Source organism: Microtus oregoni, unplaced genomic scaffold (assembly GCF_018167655.1).
Source record: "Microtus oregoni isolate MIOR12 unplaced genomic scaffold, Mior012 000005F_ref0000423, whole genome shotgun sequence".
Classification (NCBI taxonomy): Eukaryota; Metazoa; Chordata; class Mammalia; order Rodentia; family Cricetidae; genus Microtus; species Microtus oregoni.
In genome coordinates, this window is record NW_024543064.1 from 52,689,924 (window position 1) to 52,703,903 (window position 13,980).

At 42.6% G+C, this 13,980-nt stretch overlaps 1 protein-coding gene across 6 annotated transcripts in view; it reads right to left on the reverse strand.

Moving 5' to 3' along the window:
- Fggy (FGGY carbohydrate kinase domain containing) overlaps positions 1-13,980 on the reverse strand; it is a 370,316-nt gene that overhangs the window by 316,252 nt on the left and 40,084 nt on the right. For all 6 annotated transcript variants that reach the window (XR_005974359.1, XM_041652162.1, XM_041652163.1 and 3 more), the window contains exon 5: positions 223-311. Coding sequence is in view for 5 of the 6 variants with exons in the window: in XM_041652162.1 (XP_041508096.1) it covers positions 223-311 (89 nt within the window). In the remaining variant the exon portion in view is untranslated. The remainder of the gene's footprint in view (positions 1-222; positions 312-13,980) is intronic.

A 13,980-nucleotide genomic window follows, 5' to 3' on the forward strand; every position in this document is an offset into this window, starting at 1 on the left:
GCATCCACCTCGGATACTCATATTTCCAGCAAGATAGGGAACAATGGGGCTTGAGCATATGTAGTGGAGGCAGAAGATAGGTTCAAGATGTTTCAAGTATGCACAATCACGTGCAGATGTAAAAACAGTATGGCCAGTCAAAGGGAGTTAAGAAAGCAATATAGAGAGAGACACCCGGGGACTGGAAGAACACAAATAAAATCCAACTTGTAATTAACATACCGTGCTGTGACACCTGTTGCCTTCCATGATAAGAAGTCTGGGAGATCAAAGAAATGTCCCGCCTTGTCCCAGCAAGTCTCTCTCAAGTTCTGCCAAATTAAATATATATTAGAATCAATTACGAGGTTTTTTTTTTCAACTCCTCTCCTCTTTCAAAAATGTTTCAGATTTTTCAAAACAAAAACAGAGCCAACAATGTTCATGAAAACATCTGTTCACGGGCTTGGGGGAGTGTGGTATAAAAGTAGTATTTATACAGGAAAGAAAACATGGCAATTATTGACCCTCTCAAAGATGATCCTAATTTTCCTTTCGTTCTCCTTCTGCAACCTGGAGCAGGCACACTGTGGATATACAACCCAGCCTCCTGGCAAAGGCGAGAGGATGTGCACCACACAGTAAGAAGGCAAACAGCTCTGCCCCAGGGAGAAGCTGCACTGAGGACTCAAGGAATCGAAGTGTGCCTTGCCACAGAAATTCTCCAGATACCAACTGGTACCAAAGACGACTCAAAGAAGTGGCAACCTAAGCCACTGTGCAGGCAAATCAAGCAACTGTCGCAACAGTTTTAGATATGTATTTCATTTCATGTTGTCAATTAGCCAGATTTTGTTTTCTGCTGGGCTTTTCTTTCCTCTACCAGATCTTTCCAGACTACCTGCCACTCAGCTTGCTATGTCTTCTTGCTTTTAACTAGTCTTTGTTACAAGACACTGAGAAAAGGAATTTATCAGAAGCTCAGGGTATTTGGGGGAATCTAAAAAGAATGATGCCTGCTTCAAACAAACAGACTGTGTTGTGCCTGCGTGGTACAATCAAAATGCACAGAACTACTGGACTGCTTAGTTTTTCCCTCCAGTCACTCTGTGTGACGGTGCCGGTTAGATTATGGTGGGCTTTCCACCTGTGTGACTTGCCTTCTCCAAGCAGTACCAAAGTGCAAGAAATTATGACATCAATTTTCAGACATAAATCTTGATTTTACATATTTTTCTCCTCAAAGTCTTGGTTTTTCCTGCTTGCTGGAAATCCATGTCGAAGCACTGTCTCAATTACAGGGTTCTATTTCACTAAGAGCATCAAACGTAAAAGTCTCAACATCACAGCCGTTCTATTACCATGTATGTGAAAGCCTCTCTTAGGAAGAAATGGGTGCAAATTTCTCATTACCTATCCATACATCTTAACATCAAATAAAGCAAAACTCAGCATTCCAAAATATGCCTAACACAGCTATGAACTTGCATAACCCTGCGCACTTGACAAGTCACAACCAGAAAGCAGTGGTCTTTGGAATTATGTGAGTCAAACTATCAGTATGCCTTTTGGATATTCTCAAAAACATTTTCATGCACTTTGTGGTTGCAGCAGTTGGTGGTCAAAGAGAAGGCAGCCTCCTTCCTTAGTTCCAACAATGCAAGGCCCGTCACCATGCTTCAACTGCCAAACCACTACCCACCAACCACTTCTTCTAGTCAAAGCCAGACAATCACCCTGAGCTGAGAAAACAACTGCTTCTGTTAGGTTTTATGTAGGGTTACTAACAACCCTGCATGATGCCAGTCTTCTGCCCTGAGTCACACCAATAGCTGCCAGGGACAAAGATAGCCAAGTAGAACATCTCTGAGAGAGCAGCAAGGCTTTTGGTAATGTCCTGGGGGTAGGAGTGAGGAACCCAGGAGTGTATCCTCCTGAGGTGGACCAGCATTGTGGATCAAACCCAGAGACCCGAGTCGTCCTCTGAATAGAATAAATAAAACCAACACGCTGGAAAGCATCAGGCATTTATACAAGTAACATCATACAGACTGAGCAGGTTGTATTGATATATTTAGGAATATATATATATATACATATATATATATATATATAACAGATATGTGTAAAAATATCTAATAAAAAAATAAGCCATAAATTTGAAAAAAAGCAAAGGTATACGGGAGGGTTTGAAGGAAGGAAAATAGAAGGGAGAAATTATGCAATTATATCATAATCTCAAAATATAAAAGAAAACTTAAAAAGAATATACATGGGCATGGAAGAGAAATGAACAAATAGTCCCTGATTTCTGTACAAATGCAAAATCTGTGGATTGATCAACAAAGGGAAGAGGCAAGGATCTGCATGACAGCGGTGTGTCTGGAAGCCTGACAGTTATTTGAAAGACTGGCTGGCTTAGAAGTTCCCATAAAATTCTCCCATTGAGCTATGGGCTTTACAAGGGTTTTACCATCAACTGCCATACTAACCCATATAGATTTTTTTACATGGAAATTTCTTTGTCCTTCATCCTCCCCATCGCTGAAGTTGAACCAAGGACTTAATAAATTAATTATCTTCTTGTGTTCACCGAACATACATTAGGGCACAGTAACCATCCTGTTCCCTCCACACTGTACGACACTGTCCCCATACTCTGTCTCCCTTGATTCTTTGGGCGATTCAAAGAGGAGAGGGAATATATAATACTCACATCTAAGGATGTCGGGACTGAGGGTTCGACTCCAAGAGCTTGTCCCTAAGTCACCCACGGCGTCTGCTCTAAGGTGAGTGCTCATTTCTTGCACTGTGTAGCAGCAACCATCTTGGCTCCTAGCAGAGCTGTGGGATTGGGGCCTTTGGAAACACCTTGATGAGGCTTACAAGACGGGAAAACAACAACTCCAAACTATTCTGAAAGAATCTCAGAGATTCTAATTTCAATCGTGGGTGACTTGCCTAACTTCTGTGGACCTAAGCAAACCTCCACGCATGAGCAGTCCAAAGGTTAGAAAGTGCAAGCTCTTCACACAGGCCAACTTCAGCTGTGTCTCATCCTGAAATATCTTAACGCTCTTCCACGTAGGAGCCTCTGGTGCTCTCCTCCAAATAACAAGGAACTAAGACAAACGAGTCTTTTGGAGAAACGGAGTCTTAGCAGTGATCTGGGGTGTGTGAGCTGGCACTCAGGGCCCTGCCTTCCAGTAACAACCTCTTGAGCTAAGCAATCCATCGGCTTGAAAGCAATCAAGGGCAACAGCTCGCCTGTTCTTATTTATCACTTCATAAAACCACAGCATTGCTTGGGCAGAGGCTACTCTTCAGAGCTCACATAAACAGAGCTTTTGGGTCTCGGCAGAGGGCAGGACTGGAAAAGTTATGCCCAAGATTCAAGACCAGGAATCAGGAGATCCTTGAGCAGAGGAGGGAGAGTCATCCTGATGCCACTGTAGTGTCTCTAGAAGTTGTTGGGTTTCTGCCCCCTTCTAGTTGCTGAGGAAGATTATGGGGAACAATAATAGGAAGGGCACCAGAATGCAGGGACTACATGAGGAAATTGGGTTTAGTTTATTATTAATTGCAAAGAGATTCTATCTGGGTTGTCTATGGTGTATAGTAAATGAAAGACAGGGACCAGAACACCCTAACTTCACACACAATAAGTGATCCTGCTTGTACACTCCAAGTTATACACACTGTTTATATATTTCTAGAACTATCCATGACAAAACAAAATTGAATCCTGATGCTATATTCAAGTTTTGAAATTCGAACATGGCCTGGCAACCCAGAGAGGTGAGTTATTTCAGGAAGCCCAATTCTCAATGTCATTCTCAAAAGCAACAATGCCGAAAACATGAGGCAGTCAGAAGTCCACCCAGGATCCTCCTGGGATGAAAGAGACTATTGTATGCTGCAGACTCCCATGCACAGACAGGGAGCAACCAGCAGCAGTGTTTCAAGGCAGGCAGGCAGGCAAAGAAATTGGGATTTGTGGCACCAGAAGCATCTTTCTAAAAGCTAAGCTCCAACAATTCCTTCCTTTGTTGAAAATATCCGACGACAAATCAGTCCCGGGCCTGGCTCCTGGGCCTCTATCTGGTGCCAGCTTACCCATCATGATTCCTAGGATTCCCCTCTGGAATCATTGTCTAGGCTTCTCAGGTAACCTTCACTCCACCCTTGCAGCCTTTCTATACGTTTTTTTTTCCCCAATTCCTCAACACATTCTGCTCTTCTGCTTCCATGCCTCTGTTTGAGCTGTTGCCTCTGCGTGGATTGACAGCCCCACTTGTTCTCCTTCTCAGTCTTCTACCCTAGATGTGAACCCAACTCAGAAGGACCTCTGCTGAGGGTCTCTCTTCCCTCACTCTAACCGCTTATACTGATTATACACTCACATGCTCAAATCCATCCTAAAAATGACAAACTTCTTCTCGAGGGCAAAGGACAAGACTAACTCATGGGGGGAAACAGGAAAAAGGCTTCCAGAGATGTGATGAACTTAAAGCTAGACACTGGAGCTGGAGAAAGATATGAGCAAAGGGAAGGTAATTAAAAATATGATGTACGACAATAATGTAATGAGTCTGATACCAAAGCCTGGTGAGTCAGCCTCATAACTTTATCACAGTGTTTTGTGTGGTTATATATCTGTCTCTAATGACTAATTATAGACAGGGTTTAGAAGAGAGAGGAGGCTTTGGGCCTGGGCTGGCTAGCTCATCCTCCACGGGAAGGAGACTTTACTTGGAGCCTAAAGATGAAATAGACTGTATCTATGCTACTGCCGAAGAAAACATCCAAGCAACAAAGACCTGAGCTTATTCAGCCAGAAAAGGATTTGTCCTGTCATACATTTGTAAATAATTCCACTGTACAATAGATTTTCACATGCTCTATTTATAGGCATCCTCTTCTTCCTCATCTACCCCAGAGGTATCGTACAGAAGGGTAAACTAGTACTCCACACTACAGTTAACTTCCTAACCTAAGAGCATTACCATCGACGTGGCAACTGACAGATTCATTGATGCTTTCTTGACCCGTATATGTGACACCACCGTGTATATTGGAAATAAGATTGCAGATCAGAATGTAAGCAATACGGCATCTGGAAACCCTGAGTTTATCTGCTGTCCTTACAGCTCCCAGCTGCACTCCTTAGGAAAATAATCTCTCTAAAACTATTCCTTCAAATGTCATACTACTATCACCTACCTTAGGGATAGTGTGTACATTGCATAGGTCAACAAGAGTCTCCCAATGCTGTGATCCACCTTTATAGTCTTCCAAGCTTTTTATATGAATGAATTTATACAATATGTACAATCCTAGAAGGCAGGGAAGCAAGAAAAGTCATCTTCACTGCACGGATTATTCAACTAATGCCTTAAAGGACCACAACATGGCAGGTGAGTGAAATACCAGACTCTGTATCTTTAACATCCATCCGTTGCTTATTCAGCCTCGACTTTCCCAAAAGTTTTTCATTTCTTTAATGGAGAAATGCCTGGACAGGAGAGAAGCCTATCACCTAGATGACAGAACTGTGGCTCAGTGCACTTACTATGGAGAAGCAAGGGAGTCCAAATGTGAAGAGGCTTTGAAAACATAAAGTCTTAGAATAGACAACCATAGAGAAGGTGTGGACACACAGGAAATGAGAGAGTGACTCCATAGTTCATGGAGTAGATAGCAATGGAGGAGGTGTGGACACATAGGAAATCAAAGATCAACTCCATATTTCATAGAGTAGACAGCAATGAAGAAGGTGTGGACACACAGGAAATCAAAGATCAACTCCATATTTCATGCTGGATCCTCCTGTTCTTCCCCTCACTGCTTCCTTGTCTCTTTTATGAACCCTTCTCTTTAGGGAATCTTAAATTTGGATGCTGCAAACGGTGTACATGACAGTCACTTAACTCACTACTTCCACACTCACTGGGAAATCTCAATTAATTCCTTGACTTCAGAAATCTTCAAAGAAAAACCAACTGAGTCGATTCCAACACAAACTCTCCTCAGATGTGTCTCCTGGATGCCCCGCTCACCTCCCAACATTCCAATACAGAAAAACTGTTATCTTCCCCAGAAGAGCTTCCTCCTCCTTGATTTCATGTCTGTTGCCCAAAGAGGTCTTTTTCTGTTTCTACTTCTCTGTGAATCCTCATGTCCCGTTATCCTTTCTGTCCAAACATCAGTTAATTCATGAGCAGGTTTCCATCTTTGTATCTGGGTGTAATATAGAGCCTTTGGGAGAAACAAGATCAACCATGTGTGCATATGCATGTGCATATACATATACAGATGTACTCAAATGCAGTCATCACTGAGAACTCCACTCTGGTGTTCCACACTCCATGAAACTGCACTTAAGCTGAGCTGGATGGTCCAAGAGTGCATGTACCTATTGCTCTAGTTTCATTTTTGCTGCTACGATCAAATATCCTGACAAAAAGTAACACAGGGGGAAAGGGTTTATTTGGCTTATGATCCCAGGCTACAGTCTATCATTTTGGGGAAGTCAAGGCTAGAACACAGCTGTTCATCACATCCACAATAAGAGCGAAGAGTACGAGCCTGGCCTTCCTTGCTGCTTTTGCTCAGCTAGCTCTCTTCCCTCTTACAGTCCAGGGCCCAGCCCATGAAATGTACCACCCAACACAGTTAGAAATCAAGAACCCCCCACCACACACACACATACACGGACATGTACATAGGTCAATGTAACCCAGACCATCCTCAAGTAAAATGCTGACGGTGATTCTTGTTTGTGTAAAGTTGAAAATAAGCCAACCACCACACCTATAGTACCTGGTGAATGTCCCTATCCCTGTTCTGCCCATCAGTTGCTCAGCGTCTTGAATCTCCTTGAAGACAGAACTATGGTTTCCTTGCAATCTATGCCTGGGATCTAGACCTGTATATGATGCACAGATGATGAGTAATGCTAGCTGAATGAAAGAATAAGTGAATGGATGAGCAGAGATATCCTAACTAAATAACAGTTTATGGGAATGAAAATGAGGGATGAATGGGCGCATGAATGAATAAGGACTGTCCTCGTTTCCTTTTTATTCCATTCAAGCTAATGGCTTTTCTCAGTCTCTTTCAGGGGCAGAAATATATTCTAGCCAAGCCTGACTGCCAGGAAGATAAATTCTCTTCTCCGGGTGAGTAGGTCTTTTGGAGAAGTTTCATTTTAATTGGAAAATGGATTCATTCACTTCCTGGCATGGGTTCCTGGGTCAGTGCAGCACCACTTACATGGCTGCCAAGCACCAAGTGATGGGTGGGTGGGGACTGCAGCGGGAAAAGAGCTGCCTTAGATTGGAGGGCCTTGGGACCTCTGAGGATAAACAGGTATCAACTCTTCTTATCTAGCTCAAACAGATACCCTTTTTTCCCCAAAGATCTTTCCACCTAAACTTTTTTCATCACCAAACCTTAAAGAGTGGGCATTCTTAAGCATTCTGTGAGGGCTTCCTTGGGCATATCCAGCCTTACTTATTCATTTATGCAAGAATTAGAGTGCTTGACCATCATTTCCCACCAGGCATACGCAAAGGCCACAAATGATAAGTTACTTCATTGGTCAAGCAAAAGCAGTAGATGAGAATGTCATAACACCGCCCCCATGATGGATCCACTGTTATCAGACCACATGGAAAATATCTCTTCTAGGAATACATCTTGCCTGGTTTTTCAAGGGTCCTTGAAGAAAGCAGCAAACGCTACAACGGCTCTGTGGCTAAGGTGTGACAATCCTAGCTTACATCTGGCCCCAGAATTCCGGGCACATGGCTGGGTATCAGCCAGAGCTGTAGGAATCTGTTTCATTGCCAGTATGTTTTTTAGGGGAAAATACATGATAGTAACTCTAAAGATACTGATTATAGTCTCTTTCTAAAAAAAGAGCTAAGAGTTTAGCAAGGGTGACTGGGGCTCCTCTCATAATGTGAGAGCAGCAAGGGTCATGAAGAAGATGGATATTTACTTAGTGTGTGCCAGGATGAACACAAAAAAACATGTATAGCCTCATCATAAACCCAGATGACAATATCATGACTTAAACATTGCTGCGAATGAAGAACATGCGACCCATATGCATTAGGTGAGAGAAGCAGCAGAACTATTAATAGCTTAATCAAGGTTGATTAAGGATAGCCAGACTCCAAAGATGGGAAAATGTGGTAGAATTAGCATTCAAAATCATTCATCATTTCCAAAGTGCTCCCTGTATACTAAGTGTTGCTCTAGGCTGTTTATACTTGCTTATGTGGTCCCGCCGCATCCCTATAAGATATTCAGTAATACCACAGGACATGAAATTGAAATAAAGAGTAATTACATAGGTAGTCAAAGTCAGGACTCTTTGAGGCAGCATTAGAGCTGGGTGTGCACCCTTGCTGTCTTGTTCCGGAGACTATGCCAGAACTGGGAGATACAGCTAAAGAAGAAGGGTGGAGATTATTGCAATTTTTTAATCATTTAAAGTTTTCCTTTATTTTTATGTATTTTGTATATCTGGGCACCATACATGTGAAGTTAACTCCAGAGCCCAGGAAATGGAAGATCCTCTGGGTCTATACCTAAAGATGATTGTGAGTTGCCATGAAATTGTGAGTTGCTGGAAATTGAACCTGGGTCCTCAGGAAGCGACATCAATGCTCTCAGCCAATGAGCCATCATCTCTCCAGCCCCTGATCACAAAATCTCAAGCGGCCTAGGAATAAGAAAGATTCTGTGTATGAAATGCACCAGATGATTGTTGAAGTTCTAAAATATTTCGTTTATAAAGCATAGAATCTGTGTGACCATAAAGGAAAGATACAATCATGAGTAGAAAAGAGAGGAAAGGGACCACATACAAAGTAATGTTGGATCTCGATATGAAGGGAAGGCAAACGTAAGGAAGAAGAGAAAGAGGGAAGGACCCACCGTGTCAAGGGACACGGGCAGCAGTGAGTAGGACTCACTAACTGAACCCATAAATGAGGAGAAGAAACAGAGAGAGGATCAGTCAGAGGGGCTTTTCCTAAAGTCAGTAAGAAGTCAGAAGGGATGGGAACTGCCCTGCCTCCCTGAGGAAAGGATGATGATGCGTGCAGCGTCAGGACAATCGGGACAGCAAGCACCTGGTGGAGATCCTGAAAGCGAACAGTCAAGAGGAAGGAGGACCAGTTCCCACATACATTTCTGACACGGAGAGAGGACAGAGAGCGGAGAAAAAGGGAAATGGAGGTAAAACAGAAGATCTATAGGGAGAAAATGAGCAAAGGAGATTAAGCAGGAAGGAGACAAAATAAAGACAAAAGCAAAGGGACAAAAAGCCACAGGGAGGCATGGGTAAGGAGGAGGAATAGGTTAAGCATGAGATGTAAACACAATGCAGCAAAACGAAGTGCAAAGCAATGAGAGAATGTTAAAGGAAAAAAAAAAGAAAAGAGGGAAAAATGTATGGGAACACAACAATGTCCCCAATGAGACAAACCATGGGGAGAGAAGGACAAAGGCTGCCTTGCTCTCAGTCTGCACACGGTCTTTCCTTTGGATGGATGAAGTCATGTCTGATGTCACCGTCTCTGAGTCAAACGCCCCTCAGAGGTGGAAAGGGTGATACCTCATCCTGACTCCTATCTCCGTGGACACGAAGGGCTAACTCCCTGCTCTTCTGCTTAGCAGCGCTGCCTAGCCTACTCTCGAATTGTATGGAATAAGGAGAATGTCTCCTCTGCTCAGAAAGGATGCTGCAGCAATGAGAGAGCACAAAGCCTCCTTGGATTTCAGGCTGACGTCCTTGTAGTGAGGGAACTGGAAGCGAGCGGCAAACATCCGCTGGCTTTTCTCTGACTGTGGCTACTGGGCAAATGGAATCTGTCCCATGATGTTCCAAAAGGAAATTCAAGCCATATAAACAGCCTTCCAAGGACCTCACTGAACTCGGTGCTATTCACCTGCTTGACAGATCTCAGTTCATTAAATGCCACCACGACCATTCGCAAACTCCACTGCCCCTAGTACTCATGACCCAACTCCAAGTTGTCCCCAGGACATCTCCCCTGTTCCTGAGCCCTGTGAACTAGAAACTGCACAACTGGAACACAATGTGTAACAGAACCACTGCTCTCCCACTCAGTGGCTTCAGCACATGGGGTCCTCTTAGCCTATCTCACCCATTCAAGTAGGAATTGAGAGGGGGTTTGTGTTCAAATGTACGAGTGTTACTTTGGCAATATCCTACCATTAGTTTCTAATGGAGTTTTCTTCATCTTGTTTCCAGGTCTGAAGAGCAGAGAGGTCAAAGAGGTCAAAATTTACATTTCCTTTTCACAGTCACTTTTTTGGGATCCCACTCTACAGATTGCCTTGATTACTTTTTGCTGCGATTTAGGTAAGTGCCCCACAAAAGTCTATAAAACTAAAGGCAAAGAAATGGTGGCCAGGCCGTGCGTGATTCTGCTAGAAAGCTGTGAGACTTTAGGGAGGTGGCTCCTCAAAGGAGAAAGCTGGGGCATTGGAGGCTGGCTGCTAATCTTCCTTGATTAGATAACTAAATTACTTTTTTTTTTCTTGAAAGTGACTTTTATTTTGTGCAAAAAGAGATGTTTCTCTAAAAAGCTTTTAAGGTGTTTCACTATGCATACATGATGGGGGTGTGCATCAGCATGCAGGTGGCTGCAGAAGCTAGAAGCACTGGGCTCGCGCTGGAGCAGGAATTCCAGGCATTTGTGAGCTGACTGACATGCGTGCTGGGCACGGAATTAAGAACAGTACACACACTTAACCACTGAGCCACCTCTCCAGCTTCTCTTTTAGCCTCTGACTATCAGGAAATGAATAGTTTTCTCTATCACATTCCTTAAATGATATGCTGCCTTGCCACAGGCCCCAAAGCAAGGGCCACTTGATCATGGGTCGAAACTTTCAAAAGCATGAGCCAAAATACATATGTTAATATTATACATTGGAATGTATATATATATATATATATATATATATATATATATATTAAACAGGGTCTCACTGTGTAGCTCTGGTTTATGTATTAAAAAAAGGAATTTGCTTTTTGTAGACCAGGCTGACTTTGAATTCACAGAAATCCTTCTGCCTCTGCTCCCAAGTGCTGTGATTAAAGGTGTAAGCCATTATATCTGGCTATCTCAGAAAATTTTATACAAGCAGACAGATGACTAGCATACCTTTAATACTGATTTAAAAAAGAAAGTTCTTTTTAAATTGTTTTAGCTTGGAGAATAGCTTTTTTCATAATGAGGGTTTATTTTGCAAATAAAAATTTCATTTTGCCATATACTAATGCCATCAAAATAAGGAAATATTCAGTGACAGCTTTCCTGACCAAATGGCTTACAGAGCTTTCTAGAGTAGTGATATGGGAACTAATGAATGCCTCTGATTTAAACCTAACCAAAATTATATCATTACTATGGTAACTTTGTTATATAGTGTTAAGAAGCTTATAAATTATTAGCTCTACTAAAAATTACATGTATGCATTCTTTCCTAAAAACTGTCTCTAAAGATTAAGCATAATTTTTGTCAAGGTCTGGCCCTCTGAACAATGTAAATCCCATCCCCCTTCACTCTTGGATTAAATGACTCCAGAAACAAGCATACCAAAAATATAACCCAATAATCAACTGTTTTGTTATTATCACTACCACAAGCAATCAAGAGTTTGCTTTAGTCCCTCTGATACACAGTATTGCCAGGGACACCATTTCATAAATATGAACATCAGAGCCAAAGGTACATGAGCTGCCTAAATCCTGCAGACAATAAGAACAAAGACTAGAGGGAAACCCTGCATGAACCATGGACTCACCTCCTAAAACCACCACCCAGCTGCTGTTTCCCAGAGCAGGGGACGGACATGTTCAATAAATACTTACACAGTGTGGTTCACTCTCTCTCTCTGGTCTCTGGGCAAGTCTCTGACCCACCCTACCCCTCCAGTCAAGGCCAGACCACATGGCTGCAGACCAAGACAGCTGCAAGAGGCATCTCTCTGATGGTCCCTAACTCCCCACATCTTTCACAAAATGCCAGTGCGGAAGGAGTTCAGAGGTTATACGCATCAGTTGTTCTCAAACGCCAAAAGCATGGTGCCAGTCCATGGAGGAAAATATCTCACTAATTAGTGGTTAAGTAAAATTTAAAATAATAATAGAAAAATAGCTATATTAGTAAAATTATGAACATTATAAATATATACAATTATTTGGTAAAGAGGGAGACTGCATGTCCTAATTGCTTTCTTTGCTTTAACTTGGGTAAGTTTCCATACTCTTCAACATATCATTACTAAGGGAAAACCCATCCATCACACAGTTTAGACCCCTTAGAAATGCCATAATGAAAAACAGACCAGGTAGGACAGTGGAGCCCTGACTTGGAAAGTACTCTAATGACAAAAGGGTATGCATGCACTTTTGAGTCTAAAGACACCAACAATTGAGACCACCAAGCCCAGAAGCCACAATGAAGTAGCTCCTTTGGGGGGTGTGGTTATGGGCTCGACAGCGTTTCCCACTAAGATCAGACCTTCCTACATAGGCTCCACCCAAGTCATTACCCCTACAGGCTCCTTTACATCTCTGATCTTTCAACATATACCCCAATATCTATCTCTGAGTTTTTATACTTAAGACCAATTAGAATTTGCTCTATACTACAGTCGTCAGTTTGGCTGGTCAAGAGACATGGATTCCTTCAATAAACATTTACTGTATTTCCAATGCCAAGCACCAGGCTCAGCTCTGGATACTCAATAGTAAGAAGAGATCTGAGCCCTTCTCCTAGGGCCCTAAGAATCTAACAAACCAAATGAGGAAGAAATACTGTCATAGAAAAGCAAAACAGAGTCCAAAAGAACTTCACTGAGACCCTATCCTCAAACCTGATGGGAGAAGATGCAGAGACCCACAGCCAAACGTTAGATAGAGAACCCAAATTAGAGATCTTCATCAGGTCCCTACCCTTGAAGCTCAGGGAACCCCATGGAAGAGGGGGAGCAAGAAATGTGGGAGCCAAAAGGGACCAGGGTACCGGCAGAGCATGGCTCACAGATTTCAACTGGGAAGTGGCAATCATGGAGCCTGCATGGGTCTGTGTCAGGTCCTCTGTGTATATGATATGGCTACTAGTTTGGTGTTTTGGTGGGACCCCTGATAGTGGGAGTGGGGCTATCTCTGGCCTTTTTGTCTGCTCTTGGTACCCTTTTATTCCTGCTGGGTTGCCTCGCCCAGCCTTGATGAAAAGATTTGTACTTAGTCTTGTTGTATCTTGCTATGTCATGTTCAGTGAATGTCCTGGGAGGCCTGCTCTTTTCTGTGGGGGATGGATCTGGAAGAGAGAAGAGGTGGAAGGATAATGGGAGGGACAAGGGTAGGGGAAACCAGTTGAGATGTATTAAAAACAAAAAAAGATAAAAGAGTTTGAAAGGCAAATAAAGTTCAAAAGGAATTAAATTTGAACCCTGACTGAAAAGAAAAAAGAAATGAATATAGGTCAAAGACTACCAAAAGCCATAAAGTAAAATACACAAAGAATACTATTACAGTAATAGCTGGCATTTTTTAATATGGCTAGGTAACCTGATGAGCAACTTTTCTTTTCCTAGTGTACATTTTTCCATCATCCTGTTCTACTATAAAACTAAGACAGAACTTATATAGATTAAGTCAAATATGTAAATTGGAGTAGGAGCTCAGAGTACAGGGTTCTGGCATCCTTGTTCTGTGTGTATTTGAAGACAGCTTACAACAGAAAACCCTGGAGAAAACCCATCACGCACCCCAGGACAATGGACACTACCAGATTCAAGGTTCACTTGCTGGGGTATCTGATCCTGACGCACAATGCTGTGGTACAAGCATTCTAGAGAAAGACTTTTTGATTAGCAGAAAAGTTTTAGCTTCTTCTGTAGGAGGTGTACTCACTGCCAGAGTGCAAGGGCATCGAGAGAGTTCA